The sequence below is a fragment of the Phyllobates terribilis genome, unplaced genomic scaffold, assembly GCF_046119375.1.
Source record: "Phyllobates terribilis strain yellow unplaced genomic scaffold, ASM4611937v1 Scaffold_29__1_contigs__length_15306474, whole genome shotgun sequence".
Taxonomy (NCBI): Eukaryota; Metazoa; Chordata; class Amphibia; order Anura; family Dendrobatidae; genus Phyllobates; species Phyllobates terribilis.
Genome location: NW_027362789.1, coordinates 15,055,847 through 15,074,383, shown reverse-complemented (window position 1 = coordinate 15,074,383; position 18,537 = coordinate 15,055,847). Strand labels below are relative to the sequence as shown.

At 46.2% G+C, this 18,537-nt stretch overlaps 2 protein-coding genes across 3 annotated transcripts in view; one reads left to right on the top strand and one right to left on the bottom strand.

Annotated features, from left to right (window-relative positions):
- LOC141178645 (uncharacterized) overlaps positions 1–2,052 on the top strand; it is a 50,733-nt gene extending 48,681 nt beyond the window's left edge. For both annotated transcript variants that reach the window (XM_073660536.1, XM_073660537.1), the window contains one exon: positions 23–2,052. In XM_073660536.1, the coding sequence (XP_073516637.1) occupies positions 311–1,306 (996 nt within the window). In that variant the 5' untranslated portion in view covers positions 23–310 and the 3' untranslated portion in view covers positions 1,307–2,052. The remainder of the gene's footprint in view (positions 1–22) is intronic.
- The window catches only part of LOC141178644 (uncharacterized), a 1,052,471-nt gene that overhangs the window by 27,745 nt on the left and 1,006,189 nt on the right, over positions 1–18,537 (bottom strand). The window lies entirely within an intron of this gene.

Genomic DNA, 18,537 nt, shown 5'->3' with positions numbered 1-18,537 from the left:
AATTTTGTACAATTGTTTTTAGGAAAAACAATTGTCATTTGGATTGTGAATGCAGAATTAAAAACCTGAGAATGTCAAAGAAGCGTCATATTAAATCAGCTGTATTTCAACATTTCACCATCACTCAAGATAGAAAACATTATGTCTGTCAGTGTATGACAAATGATCCAGATGAAAACAAATGCTGTGAAGCCAAGATCAGTGCATATTCAGGCAAAGATAAAAATGCTCCTACCAGAGCTTCTAATCTAAAGAGACATTTACAGCGCTTTCAGTGGATGAGAAAGACTGCATCCAAACCAATGAACCAATGCCCAGCTCTTCCAGCCAAACAAAGGAGCAGAGAACTTTGCAGCCATCAGTTGCAAGATATTTTGTCAGTGACAAAGTTACTGTGACAATGACAGTAGATACATTTAAAAAACAGATCATAGAGCTTGTTGTAAAGGATAGTGTGCCTATTTCATTATTTTCTCGACCAGCTTTTATGTGTCTGAATGGGGAAATAGCCCGCAAGCTCGGTGTTTCTCTGGAGAGAGAGAGTATTAGAAAATTAGTAATCGAAGAAGCTTTTAAACAAAAGGAAGAACTTAAAAAAACTCTCAAGGGACGCTTTCTGTTTCTTAAAATGGATGCCTGCACACGTCACAGAGTGAACTATTTTGCCATCAATGTCCGATTTGTTTGTGACAAAAATGAAATAGTTACCAAGACATTGGCAGTAAAAGACACCAAAGCTCCTCACACCAGTGAGTTTCTCCAGGTCTTGGTGGAAAAGGTTCTTCCAGACTATGAACTTAAAAAAGAGCAAGTTCTTTCTGTCGTAACTGACAATGCTTCAAATATGATAAGTACTATTAAGCTAATGAATGAGAGAAATGATGGTGACCTGCAGCTAGAAGAACATTCTGGGTCCACAGACACAGAAATGTTTGAAATAGAGGAACACAGTATTGTAACTGAGGAGCAAACTGAAGTTGCTTCAGATGAACAGCAACATGATAGTTTAGATGATCTTGTTGAAACTGTGTCAATACGTTCTTTCATTCATCACATGCGCTGTGTTGTGCATACGCTACAGCTGGCTATAAGAGACAGTCTGCAAGAAGGACATGCTGCTGCACTGATTGGCAAGGTGAGAAAATTGGCTACTGTTGCCAGAACCCCTAAAGTTGACTCAATTTTGAAGAGACGTGCTGGAAAAGGGGCAGTTATTGATCAAGCCACACGATGGGGCAGTACTTACTTAATGATTCAGCGCTTGGTTGAACTGAAAACCTTTCTTGTAGACATGGCTAACCCTTAACTGACGCTAAATGAAAGTCAGTGGAATCAGGTGACTGAGCTGGAAAAATTGCTAGAGCACCCATTTACAGTGACTAAAAAATTACAAGCAGAGGACTTAACTCCAGGTATTTTCTTAAAGGAGTGGAAGAACCTGATGTTTCGCCTGTCCCAAAGAGGAGGGTTAATTGCAAGTGGCATTGCTACATCAATGAAACAGAGAGAGGAGCTACTATTACAAAATAACATTCTTTTGGCAGCTGTTTATGTAGACCCAATGCATCGGATTCTTCTAGATGATCAACAGCTAACTAAAGGAAAAGAAGCTGTGTTTGAAATAGCAGTAAGGATGAAAGGGTTGCAGAACAGTCAGGAGGAACAAGAAGAATTTGGTCGTCCTGCCACATCTTCACCCTCATCATCAACTGATGAAGAATTTAATTTCGAAAAATATTTGGATCACAAGGACCGTGCAAAGCGTTCCCGCATAGAAGAAGAGTCATCCCCATCAAAGAACACAGCCAGTACATTTCAGCAGAATTTTTCATGTGCACTAAAAGAAATTGAGAAATTTGACCGTTCATCAAAAATAACAGTGCAACAAGCGATTCCTCTGTATCCTGACATTGTCAGAGATGTTGCCCGAGTGGTTACTGCTTTGCCACCAACCCAAGTTAGTGTAGAGAGGTTGTTCTCTGCTCTCAAAATAATTAGATCAGATTTGAGGGCATCCATGAAGGAGGATCTGACAGAGGCAATACTTTTTCTGAGGACAAATTTATAGATTGCTTCTTATTAACTGCATAACAGTGTTTATTGCATATTTACTTACAAGAGTTTAGAAAAGCTTATAAAAGTTATTTGCTATATTCTAATTGTATTCTAATAAATATAGTCTTTGCTCTAAGTGGTCTGATTACTTATATGATGGTGAGAAACTGAATAAGCACGATGTTAATATTTTACAACAGTAAATTTATTGTTACGAATTGGCTATTTATGAAGGAGTCGGAGCCGGAGTCGGAGTCACAACTGTGGCTTACCGACTCCACAGCCCTGCCAGAAACCTGGTATGCATGGCACCCAATTCCTCATCCTGGTATGCATGGCACGCCTCATCCCCAATCATGGTATATATGACTCCCTCATCCCTATCCTGGTATGCATGGTGCCCTATCCCCTATCCTGGTATGTATGACACCCCTCATCCCTATACTGGTATGCATGGTACCCCTCATCCTTATTCTGGTATGCATGGTACCCTTCATCCTGGTATGCATGGTACCCCGCATTCCTATCCTGGTATGCATGGTACCCCTTATCCCTATCCTGGTATGCATGGTACCCCGCATTCATCCCTATCCTGGTATGCATGGTATCCCGCATTCCTATCTTTGTATGTAGGGTACCCCTCGTCCCTATCCTGGTATGCATGGTACCCCATCCCTATCCTGGTATGTATGGTACCCCTCATCCCTATTCTGGTATGCATGGCACCCCTCACCCACCAATCCTTGTATGCATGGCACTCCTCATCCCTATACTGGTATGTATGGCACTCCTCACCCCCCCCAATCCTGGTATGTGTGGTACCCCTCATCCTGGTATGCATGGTACTCCTCATCCCCCAATCCTGGTATGCTTGGTACCCCTCATCCCCCAATCCTGATATGTGTGGCCCCATCACCCCCCGATCCTGGTATGTATGGCACCCCTCATCCCTTTCACGCTGCACACATACAAAAAATAAACACTTAATCTTACCTTTCTTCTCTGTGCTCCAGCGCTGAAGTATTCTGTTCTGCTGGAGGCTGGGGAAGGAGTGCAGCTCCGGAGTACGCACATGCCCATATCGCGCTGTCCGGCGCCATTTTGCTCAAGACACACTGCAAATGTGTCTTCAGTAAAATGGCGCCGGATAGCGCTATGTGCATGTGCTGATTCCGACTCCTTCACTCCTGCCCCGGTCTCCGGCGAAGAGAGGCGACGCAGCTACGCTCCTTCCGGTCAGGTAAGTATGGCGCCGGGAGATCGCAGTATGCGTTCAGTGTCTACGCATACCGTGATCTCCGGTGCCATACACACTCCTCTTACCTGTAACGGCACAGTCTATAAAGGCTTCAGACAGAGACATGCATCTCCCGTTATATTATAGATCTGACTATGCCAGACTCCACCAAGGCTTCAGATGTTGGAACCTAAATGATAATCTGCTGAAAGACTTACTCTGTGTCTCAGAGCTTCTTGAGACTATAGACTCCTTCAAATATATGAGCATGATGAAACTGCCTTACCATTTAAATGGGAAGCACTCACATGTGTCCTCAGAAGTATAATAATAAAACATAGATAAAAGCTAAAATATGGAGAGAACAGCTAAAGTCCTCATTTGCTTGAGCGGATTGATCTACTTGACAAACAACATAAACGATGTGCTTCCCTCCAGGTATACGCAGACCTGCTTAACGCTAGAATGGAGCTAAAGTAGTTTCATGGATGGGATAAATATTGTGGTATTTCAGGGCACCTATTTATGGAAGGAACCAAGTGGAAGCTTCCATTCTCGGTACTAGATATGGGGCCTCCTCGAGAAAATTATTTAAAATGTTGTACACTAAAGTTAATATATAAGGCATGGGACAGGGGTAAAAATATTCTGGGAATTGGAAAGTACACAAATTATACTTCTTTATGGCACAACTATAACTTACCAGAGCTACATAAACTAAAAAAATATTAGTGAGTGGGAGGATAGGGGTACTAGAATAAACATCATACTGATTGATAGACATCACCCAATAGATACCTTTGCTAAAGCAGTGGATACAAAAGGTCTATTAACCCTTATTTATAGGCAGTTACTGGCCCTACATTTGGATAATATTGATAGTTAAGACAAAATGGGAGGAGGATGTGGGTCCGTTATCTGAGGAGCAATGGGGAAATACTGGATTTGACGCCGACACTTTCATTGTCAGAGTCACAAAGATTGTCCCGAATTCTTCTCATTCATAGGGTATATAAATCTCCAAGTATTTTATTTAAAATTGAAATACAAACGGATGACACATGTCCTAGATGTGGTCAAAATGACGCCCACCTGATGCATATGATGTGGGAATATAGGCGACTACTGGAAGGGTGGTGATCACTCTTGTACTATCTGTATTTGGGATACAACTTCAGTTGCAACCTAAAATCTGTATCCTAGGACTACTGGGAGAGGAAGTAGACCCAGACTCCCATATGGCAATAGCTAGCTCAAGAATATTATTCCAAGCCAGAAAATTGTTGGAAATACATTGGATAGACAATTATCCTCCAATGGTAACAGAACTAAAATCCAGGATAAATAACACTCTATGCTTAAAAAGAGAATCTTATATTAAAGGAACGCTCTCAAGAAATTCATACAAATATGGGAGCAATGGTTAATTACCCCAGGTATTGCTTCAAAGAACCTTCACAGAAATACTATCCTGGATCGTTTGTCCATTTCCTTACAGTAAACCAGGAATTTATATCCTTATACCCAAGATGTCAGCAAATAATAATTGTCTCAGTCCACACAATTGCCCCTTCTTAGATATATTCTTTTTCTTTTGATGTCTCAATAGGAAAAAAAAGAAGCCGTCAGGAAGTATTCAGATATTTATGTACAAATGTAAAATTACTGTTCCAAAACTTTGTACTATAGAGCGATATTGGGATTTATATCATTGTAAACCGGTTCTTGTATTCTTTACTGTTTTTTCTTTTTATTTTTTTTGTCACAAAGTTTATTTAAAAAAAGAAATGTTGGTAATTCTTTGTTTTGTTAAATAAAAATGATCTGATTGAAAAAAAGAAAGGAGGGAAGGTCTTTACTAGATCAAACATATACAAAATATCAAGATCACATGTGAAGGTTCTCGTAGGAATTTGCAGGTAAATGTGGTTGCTGATTGGCAAGGAGGTTACATCCACACATGTAAAGGACATACATATCCAAAATAAAAGGGGCACCCGGGCCAGAAATTCATAACCCCATTGGCATAGCGGAAGCATTTAGTTTCTTTTATAGTTCGCTATATAATATTCATGGACAATACCACGACATGCCACCTAATATTCTTGAAACTAAAAATGACAAATATATTATGGACACTGCCGTTCCTTCCTTACAGACCCCTGAGCAGGAGATACTAGACAAAGCTTTCACTGAACAAGAGATAGGGAATGATTTATTGGCCTCTCCTGTCGGGAAGAGCCCTGGGGCAGATGGATTCAATAATAGATTTTATAAGATGTTTACACCTCTGTCATTACCATTTTTAGCCAAATTGTTCAATTATATCTCAGAAGACTCCCCCTTTTGCCCCCCAATCACTTAAGGCTCATATAATGGTTTCATCAAAGCCTGGAAAAGAACCAAATACCTGCCCTAATATTCATCCAATATCATTAAATAATGTAGACGTCAAAATATTCTCTAAAGTAATTACAACACGGCTCTCCCACTATCTACCCTCAATTGTTAGCAACGATCAGGTTGGCTTCATTAAGGGCAGAGAAGCTCGTGATAATAAAAATAAAACGTTGTTAATTTCACATGCAAAAAACAGGGGATCCCAATGTGCCTTGTTTCTGCCTACGCTAAAAAAGCGTTTGACACAGTGCATTGGACTTTCTTGAAGAGCACCCTACCACAAATTAGGTTGGACTCTTTCTTGTTATCTAAAATTCTATCCTTATACACTGACCCTAAAGCGATAGGGTAAACGGCCTTCTATATGACACATTTTCTATTAAAAAGGGGACGAGACAAGGGTGTCCCTTATCACCTCTCCTATACACATTGGTGATGGACCATTTTGCGGTAGCATTACACAAAAATCCAGATATTAGTGAAGTTACTATAGACTCAGATCATTATAAACTAGCTCTATACGCAGACGACCTGTTGCTCTATGTGTCAAACCCAATGATCTCATTTCCCTCTATAATAAAGGAATTTGAATAACTCGGCCATGAAAGCAATTTTAAAGTCAACTACTCTAAAACAGAAGCCATGAACATAACTTTTAACCTTGAACTGACACAATAACTCATTTCTAACTTCCCCTTTAAGTGGCAGAAAGACACAATTAAGTACCTGGGTATACAAATTCTGGGGAACTTGGATGATCTGTATCGTTTAAATTATATCCTCCAACCTTGAACAAATGGTTAAAAATCGAATGAATTATAACTTGAAACCCTTGTCCTGGTTTGGTCGTATTAGTGTGATCAAAATGGACATTTTACCAGATCTTCTTTATATATTTCAGACCGTTCCGGTCTGCGTTCCTCAAACCTTTTTCTCCCGTCTCAACAATTCTAACAGCAAGTTTGTATGGGGAACATCGAGGCCTAGGATACGTGTTACAATATTGTGAAGAAACAGGAGGGAGGGTTAGGGAGTTGCAACACTGAATCCAAACAGGGTGAAGATAGTCCACTGAAGGGTGCCGGTCCGGCTGGTGAGCACAGACATATGAAGAAAACAAAAAGGAGAAAATCAGCACCCCAACAGGTAAAATATGAGAAAAATATATTGGATCATTTAAAAAAAAAAAAAAAACATGTAAAATTCTTACACATTTCTGGCGCTAGGGTTGCGCCCTTAGTTATAGCAGATGAGAAAAGGACAATGAAGTCATATATATACAAGAACAATGGAGTCACATGACATGAAATGAGAAATCAATTAGACATGCAAAAGATGTGAAGAAAATCCCAGCCACAGTTCACACTGAAGGCAACGAGATCAAATACAGACAAGATGATCATTACAAGCGTCACACAACAAGCCAGAAATGCAAAACACCATGATGGTGAAAAATAAGATAGAATTAGACCTCATCCTCTTATTCATGCATATCCGTATCCCCCTCTGTATATAAACTGTTTATTGCAGGACATTTGTGTGAAGACCACCGGTGTTAGCTGCCAGGGGATTATCCCATATAGGAACACAACACCGGGATTAAGTGTACAGGTGTGAGATCACAGGGTCAGAACATGGCAAATGCCATCAACTATAGCAACGGAAGGTGGGAGGATATACTGATTATAGAGGGACAGGAACATGTATGCATGAGATGGATGATAGATTCAGTATAGAGCATCGCAATAACAATGTCCAATAAACAGAGAAAAAGCATCAATGTCTAAATTGTGAATAGAAATATTGTTCTTATCGATCTGACACACGTAAAAATATAATATAAAATAATATGCACAATAACCAATATGGAGAAACTATAAACCTATAACAATGAACATATAAAGGGGAAAAAAAATATGCAAATCAAAATTGATTATATAGTAGCAGATTTACAAGGAAATCCACCCGCATCTGATCTGGTGCAAAGTATAATATCCTGGCAAAGGATCATAGAGCCGCAGATATACCGAGCATTATCTGTCATATCACCGGGAGGCAAATAGATGCATCATTGTAAAACAGACGAGAACAAGTACAGAACACTGGTGAGATTACTGTGGAGCATTGTAATGGCGAATCAGATTACTGTGGAGCATTGTAATGGCGAATCAGATTACTGTGGAGCATTGTAATGGCGTATCAGATTACTGTGGAGCATTGTAATGGCGAATCAGATTACTGTGGAGCATTGTAATGGCGAATCAGATTACTGTGGAGCATTGTAATGGCGAATCAGATTAGATGGAGCGTACAAATCCATGATATCCAAGAGCTGAATGTATAACAGATCAATGGCAATGGGAGACGTCTGCATAGAGCAGGGGTCTCAAACTCGGCTGGGTATATGGGCCGCACATGGAAAAAATTTGAATTTGGGGGGCCGCATTCTTTGTTCAATGTGACATTTTTAGTGATACCATTTTTTTTTGTATACACCTTTTGAACATTTTTTCCGTGTTTATTTTTTTATAGCTTGGGTCGTTATGGATGTGGCGATAATAAACGTGCACTTTTTTGTGTTTACTTTAGTTTACATATAAAACAGCATTTTTAGTGCCCAATATTTTTTCATGCTTTATTTTTATTTTTTTGATTTTTACAATTTTGTTTCCCCCAATTGGCCACATTCAGTAATATTGTCTTACAATTAGCATCATATAGTAATAATGGCAAACATCTTGTAGTAATGTGCCCCATCCAGGTCCCCATCTTGTGGCTATGTGCCCCATCCAGGTCCCCATCTTGTGGCTATGTGCCCCATCCAGGTCCCCATCCTGTGGCTATGTGCCCCATCCAGGTCCCCATCTTGTGGCTATGTGCCCCATCCAGGTCCCCATCCTGTGGCTATGTGCCCCATCCAGGTCCCCATCCTGTGGCTATGTGCCCCATCCAGGTCCCCATCCTGTGGCTATGTGCCCCATCCAGGTCCCCATCCTGTGGCTATGTGCCCCATCCAGGTCCCCATCTTGTGGCTATGTGCCCCATCCAGGTCCCCATCCTGTGGCTATGTGCCCCATCCAGGTCCCCATCCTGTGGCTATGTGCCCCATCCAGGTCTCCATCTTGTGGTTATGTGCCCCATGCAGGTCCCCATCTTGTGGTTATGTGCCCCATGCAGGTCCCCATCCTGTGGCTATGTGCCCCATCCAGGTCCCCATCCTGTGGCTATGTGTCCCATCCAGGTCCCCATCCTGTGGCTATGTGCCCCATCCAGGTCCCCATCCTGTGGCTATGTGCCCCATCCAGGTCCCCATCTTGTGGCTATGTGCCCCATCCAGGTCCCCATCCTGTGGCTATGTGCCCCATTCAGGTCCCCTCTTGTGGCTATGTGCCCCCTGTGCTGTTCTTCACACACATAAAATAGAAATAAAAAAAGATGATTCTCACCTGTCCTCCGTTCCCTCGGCGGCCTTCCTGCAGATGTGGCCCGCAGGCACCACAGAGTCCGACCCCTTGACGATCCCGACCTGGTCCAGGAGGAGCCGCCGACAGCAGCGCTGCATTGCCGCACAGAGACTGTCTCCCAGCACTGCATTTCCAATGCCAGCCGCCGGCCAATCAGAGGCCAGCAGCTGATAGCTGCGTATGGCAATGACGTCATACTCGCTGCGCCGACACGCAGATATCAGCTGCTGGCCTCTGATTGGCCGGCGGCTGGCATTGGAAATGCAGTGCTGGGAGACAGTCTCTGTGCGGCAATGCAGCGCTGCTGTCGGCGGCTCCTCCTGGACCTGGTCGGGATCATCAAGGGGTCTGTGCCTGCGGGCCACATAAAGCAACCTCAGGGGCCGCATGCAGCCCGCGGGCCGCGTGTTTGAGACCCCTGGCATAGAGTCTGATGGAAAACCTGATCATGAGGCTATAGATGGAGGAAGCATTTCTATCTGTATCAACGAAAAACAGGTAATTACATTATAATAAAACTGACAAAAACAAATATCTGATGCAGAACTGAATCGTGAAGCTGTGGATGTAGCGGGAATTTCTATCTGTATCAACGAAAAACAAATCATTGAATTATATTGCGAAAAAAACTGATAAGAATAAATATATGAGTAATGGAAGATAAATAAGCTGCAGAACATTGCAATGGAAATACTCCGTCATTGCTGCAAAATCTTTAAGATATTTGCATCATTTATGTGCGTTCTGCGAAGATGAATCAGCGATGATAGCGCAATATACAGAAAGGCAAATAAGTACACCGGCAAATAATAACCAGAAAAACACAAAATAAATTCAGAAAACCTGGAATGTCACCATATAGATGTCTGCTGGGAATAAACCAGTATGAATTTCATCAATAGATGTAAAACCGGTCATTGCGGAAATTCATTACCCGAAGGGTATTTAGTATTTACAGGTCAGATCCAGAAGGCTTCACGCATATTAAGGTGTTTCTGTCTGTTTCCACCCCTTACCGGATAATTAACTTTTTCAAGACCAAAGAAAGAACAATGTGTGAGATCTTTATTCTGTATGGACACAAAATGTTTTGTTCCCCCGGAGTATGTGATATTAGAACTGCTGATATTGTAAATCTGCTCCGGTGCTCTCTATGAATCCTACCAATTTGTATAAAACAATGTTGTCCACTATTCTGGAGGAAGGCATTTATTTGTCGGTGTTTAATAACAAAATTCAGCACTGGCTGTTACCTGATTATCCCATTTTACCCATTTTTTATGGTCTCCCCAAAACACACAAGGGTATCTCCCCTCCCACACCCTTCGCCCTATTATCTCGGGTATGGGTTCATTGAATGAGAATTTAAGCCAATCGCTGGTGAACATTTGTATCCTCTGGTTATTCAAACACCAGGCCATGTGAAAGATTCTACGTCTGTCCTGAGGGTTTTTGACAGGTTCGTGTGGCAGGAAGAATATAAGTTTGTCACCAGCAATGTTGTCAACCTGTATTCCTCCATCCCTCACGCATTGGCCATCATTGCCGTTCAACACCATTTAAATAAATATAGTGGATATTCTGTGAATTTAAAAAGGTTCATTATAACATAAAATATTTGTTGCCCCACAACAATTTTATGTTTGATTCTAAATATTTTTTACAAGTACTGGGAGCCCCAATGGGCACCAAATTCTCACCATCTTTGGCTATTCTGTACATGTCGTGGTGGGAAGAAATCTACATTTTTTCTGATGATAATCCATTTTTGAGCACATTTTTGGGTTTGGTAGATATGTTGATGATGTACTTTTGGTATGGAGAGGTGACCCCCAGTTAGTGTCACAATTTGTTTTGTATTTGAATTCCTATTCCTTAAATTTAAAATTCTCTGTCGGTGAACCTTTGATTTCCACTCCATTTCTGGATATTTTCCTGACAGGGATAGTAACATCTCATAAAGTGGACACCACACTCTATAGAAAACCTTTGTCAGGCAACACATTACTGTTGTCTTCCAATTCTCAACTTACTCTATACAGTTAGCAGGTACGACTTAGTATAGGTTGAGGGAAGCACTCCGATGCCCGTTCAGCGAATGTGACCCGTGCTACACAAAATACGTAACTTCCAACATAAGTGCTGATCCATCCTCCGTGGATTCTTTTATGCCTAAGGGGAGACCTGCCCACACACCCCCTGTGATGACATCACGGGGGCTGGTCTCCAGCCTTCATATTTTTATTAGATATCTGTTTTTTGCGATAACTTATCTTGGGTTGATCGTCGAGGCTTGAAAGTGATACCATATTTTCCGTTTTTGATTTTACCTTTCTCCAGAGACCACAGACGGTATAGCTGCCGTCTGCTATTTTGTTACTTTTGCTCCACAGCTTCCCGGAGGGGCTTACAGCAACATGAAAATATCCATATGGTTCCTTAGCTGACCCTGCCACCCAAAATATAGGCCCCATTATTATCGGACATATGGAACTTTAGTTATTCCATATTGGATTCGGCCGTCTGCAGGCCTTTGTTACATTCCCTTTGAAGCACTGGGAATACAACCTCCTCAGTTAGCTGTAAATCTATCACAAGCCTGTGTTAATTGGGTTTGGTAGCAGCTTTTGGGCCAGCATTTGCTTGCAAGGCCCTTCTCATGTGTGTGTTGATTTGCATAGAGGCCACTGGCCAAAGTGTCAGCTCTTCTCCCGTGGACAATTACTATAGGGGAGGAGGGAAGAGGAGTCTGAGAGAGACTTCTTAATATCTATGACAGGGGAGAAGAAAAGATTTTCAATATTTCCATGACAATCTGTTTTTCATTGATACAGATAGAAATGCTTGCAATACCTATAGCCTCATGATAAAGTTTTGCATCAGACTCTATGCAGACGTATCCATTGCAATTGATCTGTTATACATCCAACTCCTGGATGGCATGGATTTGTATGCTCCATCTAATCTGATTCGCCATTACAATGCTCCACAGTAATCTCACCAGTGTTTTGTACTTGTTCTCGTCTGTTTTACAATGATGCATCTATTTGCCTCCCATTGATATGACAGATAATGCTCGGTATATCTGCGGCTCTATGATCCTTTGCCAGGATATTATGCTTTGCACCAGATCAGATGCGGGTGTTTTTCCTAACATCGGTGGTTTTCACACAAATTTCCTGCAATAAACAGTTTATATACAGGGTGGGATACAAATATGCATGAACAAGAGTATGAGGTTTAATTATATGTTCCTTGTATGTAGTATTATTTGGTCACTATCTGGTGGTAATGTGTGGTCTGGTCATGGTGTGGTGGTATTTGTTCTTTGTATGTGGTGTTATTCGGTCACTATGTGGTAGTAATATGTAGTCCGGCCATGGTGTGGTGGTATTTGTTCCTTGTATGTAGTATTATTCGGTCACTATGTGGTGATAATATGTGGTCTAGTCATGATGTGTCGGTATTCTTTGTATGTGGTGTTATTCGGTCACTATGTGGTGGTAATATGTAGTCCAGCCATGGTGTAACAGTATTTGTCCCTTGTATGTGATATTATTTTAAAAAATGTATGTAACACATTCCCTTTAAGAAAAATATACCTAAATAGAGTACTGGATATTTTAAGAATGTTTAATAGGTTAGAGTAGGGCCCGGCCAGAAGAGTTTACCTTGTCGTGGCAGCTTACAAATTCTTTTGGCCAAAACAAAAGCTGCTGGCTATGTATGTGATCTGGTGTTCTATGGGAACTGTTGGGGTATGTGCTCATGGTCGTAGCAGCTGCGAGTTTGACACTGCAGCTTATGTAGCATCATACCTGCAGTGGCCAGGTGTTACAGCATAGTGGATGGGATTTCTAGAAATCCCATGTCCACTATGCGACTCTGTGCACCTGTGGATCACCCACGAAAACTGACATGTGGCGCATCTTTTAGACCTGCAGCATGTCAATTTCTCTTGCGGGTCCACATGTGGACTTTCTCCACAGATTAACATCTATGAGAAAACTCCGCATGTACAAAAAAAAAAATCGCGCCACTCAATTGCATAAATTGAGGGCAGAAGCTGCACGGCTATCCCGCAGCTTCGGGATACCCTTAATGTGTGATTGATAAGGATGTGGTGCAGAAGTGGAGTTTCTCCAAGAGTGGGCGGTGTGACTGTGGAAGGTTTGAGGAATGGAGATGGGGCTGGGGTGGAGCCTGGGCGGAGTCTCAAGGGTGCCCGAAATTTTTTTGCCAGTATGGGGCCTGAAATTCCTGGCGGCAGCCCTGCACACATATACATACACTTATATACTAATCTTTCATGATATCACGGTCTTCTGGAGAGGGCTGTAGAGCCCACTGTGGAGGAGAGGACACAGCAGACAGGACTGATTTCAGCTTCCTGCCCCTGCGTGCTGTCCGATGCTGTGGACTCTCCTCCCTCACCCTCTACTCTTTGAGGAAATGCTGCTGGGAAAGGAACAGCAGGAGACAGAAGACCCACTGTAAGACCCTGCAGGAGGACAGACACAGCAGCCAATGAGCGCTCTTATCAGTCTGATGGGGAAGCGTTCATTGGCCAGCAGCCTCTCTCCTGCATGACATGCCCCATTTTTCAATGCCCGCACTCTGCCCAGGGTATCAAAAATCATTACGGGTGGGAGTGGACGGGGTTAAGCAGCATCAGCCCTCAGTCAAGGGGCCCCATAGCAGCTGCGTGGTCTACTGCCTGAGCAGTACGCCCCTTCCTGCATGGGCCCTCCTCCACCTCTGGGCCCGGATGCAGCTGCATCGACAGTGTGTCCACCCCTGGCTGAACCCCTCGCTGCGGCTCTGAACAAATGTAATATTATTTACACACAACCGAGTGGTAAAGAAATCAGTGACACACCTGTGGGATAAAAACGTAAGAACGCCCATTACACCCTCAGATGACTTCCCTCGTGGGTACAGTGTCCGAAATGGGGTCACTTTAGAGCAGGGGTCTCAAACTCGGCTGGGTATATGGGCCGCACATGGAAAAAATTTGAATTTGGGGGGCCGCATTCTTTGTTCAATGTGACATTTTTAGTGATACCATTTTTTTTGTATACACCTTTTGAACATTTTTTCCGTGTTTATTTTTTTATGGCTTGGGTCGTTATGGATGTGGCGATAATAAACGTGCACTTTTTTGTGTTTACTTTAGTTTACATATAAAACAGCATTTTTAGTGCCCAATATTTTTTCATGCTTTATTTTTATTTTTTTGATTTTTACAATTTTGTTTCCCCCAATTGGCCACATTCAGTAATATTGTCTTACAATTAGCATCATATAGTAATAATGGCAAACATCTTGTAGTAATGTTCCCCATCCAAGTCCCCATCTTGTACTAATGTGCCCCATCCAGGTCCCCATCCTGTGGCTATGTGCCCCATCCAGGTCTCCATCTTGTGGCTATGTGCCCCATCCAGGTCTCCATCTTGTGGCTATGTAGCCCATCCAGGTCCCCATCCTGTGGCTATTTGCCCCATCCAGATCCCCATCTTGTGGCTATGTACCCCATCCAGGTCCCCATCCTGTGGCTATTTGCCCCATCCAGATCCCCATCTTGTGGCTATTTGCCCCATCCAGGTCCCCATCTTGTGGCTATGTGCCCCATCCAGGTCCCCATCCTGTGGCAATGTTCCCGATCCAGGTCCCCATCTTGTGGCTATGTGCCCCATCCAGGTCCCCATCTTGTGTCAATGTTCCCCATCCTGGCCCCCATCTTGTACTAATGTGCCTCATCCAGGTCCCCATCTTGTGGCTATGTGCCCCATCCAGATCCCCATCTTGTGGCTATGTGCCCCATCCAGATCCCCATCTTGTGGCTATGTGCCCCATCCAGGTCCCCATCTTGTGGCTATGTGCCCCACCCAGGTCCCCATCTTGTGGCTATGTGCCCCATCCAGGTCCCCATCTTGTGGCTCTGTGCCCCATCCAGGTCCCCATCTTGTGACTCTGTGCCCCATCCAGGTCCCCATCTTGTGGCTATGTGCCCCATCCAGGTCCGCATCTTGTGGCTATGTGCCCCATCCAGGTCCCCATCTTGTGGCTATGTGCCCCACCCAGGTCCCCATCTTGTGGCTATGTGCCCCATCCAGGTCCCCATCCTGTGGCTATGTGCCCCACCCAGGTCCCCATCTTGTGGCTATGTGCCCCACCCAGGTCTCCATCTTGTGGCTATGTGCCCCATCCAGGTCCCCATCCTGTGGCTATGTGCCCCACCCAGGTCCCCATCTTGTGGCTATGTGCCCCATCCAGGTCCGCATCTTGTGGCTATGTGCCCCATCCAGGTCCCCATCCTGTGGCTATGTGCCCCATCCAGGTCCCCTCTTGTGGCTATGTGCCCCATCCAGGTCCCCATCTTGTGGCTATGTGCCCCATCCAGGTCCCCATCTTGTGGCTCTGTGCCCCATCCAGGTCCCCATCTTGTGGCTCTGTGCCCCATCCAGGTCCCCATCCTCTGGCTATGTGCCCCATCCAGGTCCCCATCTTGTGGCTATGTGCCCCATCCAGGTCCCCATCTTGTGGCTATGTGCCCCACCCAGGTCCCCATCTTGTGGCTATGTGCCCCATCCAGGTCCCCATCCTGTGGCTATGTGCCCCACCCAGGTTCCCATCTTGTGGCTATGTGCCCCATCCAGGTCCGCATCTTGTGGCTATGTGCCCCATCCAGGTCCCCATCCTGTGGCTATGTGCCCCATCCAGGTCCCCATCTTGTGGCTATGTGCCCCATCCAGGTCCCCATCTTGTGGCTATGTGCCCCATCCTGGTCCCCATCCTGTGGCTATGTGCCCCATTCAGGTCCCCTCTTGTGGCTATGTGCCCCCTGTTCTTCACACACATAAAATAGAAAAAAAAAAAGATGATTCTCACCTGTCCTCCGTTCCCTCGGCGGCCTTCCTGCAGATGTGGCCCACAGGCACCACAGAGTCCGACCCCTTGACGATCCCGACCAGGTCCAGGAGGAGCCGCCGACAGCAGCGCTGCATTGCCGCACAGAGACTGTTTCCCAGCACTGCATTTCCAATGCCAGCCGCCGGCCAATCAGAGGCCAGCAGCTGATATCTGCGTATGGCAATGACGTCCTACTCGCTGCGCCGACACGCAGATATCAGCTGCTGGCCTCTGATTGGCCGGCGGCTGGCATTGGAAATGCAGTGCTGGGAAACAGTCTCTGTGCGGCAATGCAGCGCTGCTGTCGGCGGCTCCTCCTGGACCTGGTCGGGATCATCAAGGGGTCTGTGCCTGCGGGCCGCATAAAGCAAACTCAGGGGCCGCATGCGGCCCGCGGGCCGCGTGTTTGAGACCCCTGCTTTAGAGGGTCGTATGTTCTTCACACCTCGAGGGCTTTGCTTTTGGCCGCTCCGTACACCTCGTACACACCTGACTCCGCTCCGTACACACAGCTCCGCTCCGTACACCTCGTAAACACGCGGCTCTGCTCCCTACAACTCATACACGTGCGTCTCTGCTCCGCAGTTCTCTACTCCGTACACCTCATACACACGGCTCCGCTCCATACGCCTCATACACACAGTTCCGCTCCGTAAGCCTCGTACACGCGCGGCTCCGCTCCGTAAGCATCGTACACACGCGGCTCCACTCCGTACACACGCGGCTCCGCTCCGTACACACGCGGCTCCACTCCGTACACCTCGTACACACACGGCTCCGCTGCGTACACCTCGTACACACGCGGCTCCGCTCCGTACACCTCGTACACACACGGCTCTGCTCCGTACACACGCGGCTCCACTCCGTACACCTCGTACACACACGGCTCCGCTGCGTACACCTCGTACACACGCGGCTCCGCTCCGTACACCTCGTACACACACAGCTCTGCTCCGTACACACGCGGCTCCGCTCCATACACTTCGTACACACGCGGCTCTGCTCCGTACACCTCGTACACACGTGGCTCCGCTCCGTACACCTCGTACACACACGGCTCTGCTCCATACACACGCGGCTCCGCTCCGTACACCTCGTACACACGCGGCTCCGCTCCGTACACCTCGTACACACACGGCTCCGCTCCGTACACCTTGTACACACGCGGCTCTGCTCCGTACACCTCGTACACACGCGGCTCCGCTCCGTACACACGCATCTCTTCTCCGTACCCACGCGGCTCCGCTCCGTAGTCCTCGTACACACGCGGCTCCGCTCCTTACACCTCGAACACAAGCAGGTCCGCTCCGTACACCTCGTACACACGCGGCTCCGCTCCGTACACCTCGTACACAAGCGGCTCCGCTCCGTACACCTCGTACACAAGCGCCTCCGCTCCGTACACCTCGTACACGCGCGGCTCCGCTCCGTACACCTCGTACACGCGCGGCTCCGCTCCGTACACCTCGTAAACGCGCGGCTCCGCTCCGTACACCTCGTACACGCGCGGCTCCGCTTCGTACACACGCGGCTCTGCTCCGTACACCTCGTACACACGCGGCTCCGCTTCATACACTTCGTACACACACGGCTCCGCTAAGTACACCTCGTACACATGCGGCTCCGCTTCGTACACACGCGGCTCTGCTCCGTACACACGCGGCTCCGCTCTGTACACCACCTCGTACACACACGGCTCCGCTCCATACACCTCGTACACACGCGGGTCCGCTAAGTACACCTTGTACACACGCGGCTCTGCTCCGTACACCTCGTACACACGCGGCTCTGCTCCGTACACACGCAGCTCTGCTCCGTACACACGCGGCTCCGCTCCATACACCTCGTACACACACGGCTCCGCTAAGTACACCTCGTACACACGCGGCTCCGCTTCGTACACACGCGGCTCCGCGCCATACACCTCGTACACACGCGGCTCTGCTCCGTACACACGCGGCTCCGCTCTGTACACCACCTCGTACACACACGGCTCCGCTCCATACACCTCGTACACACGCGGGTCCGCTAAGTACACCTTGTACACACGCGGCTCTGCTCCGTACACCTCGTACACACGCGGCTCTGCTCCGTACACACGCGGCTCTGCTCCGTACACACGCGGCTCCGCTCCATACACCTCGTACACACACGGCTCCGCTAAGTACACCTCGTACACACGCGGCTCCGCTTCGTACACACGCGGCTCCGCTCCATACACCTCGTACACATGCGGCTCCGCTCCGTACACCTTGTACACACGCGGCTCTGCTCCGTACACACGCGGCTCTGCTCCGTACACACGCGGCTTCGATCCCTACACCTCGTACACACACGGATCTGCTAAGTACACCTCGTACACACGCGGCTCCACTCCGTACACACACGGCTCTGCTCCGTACACCTCGTACACACGTGGCTCCGCTCCGTACACCTCGTACACACGCGGCTCTGCTCCGTACACACGCA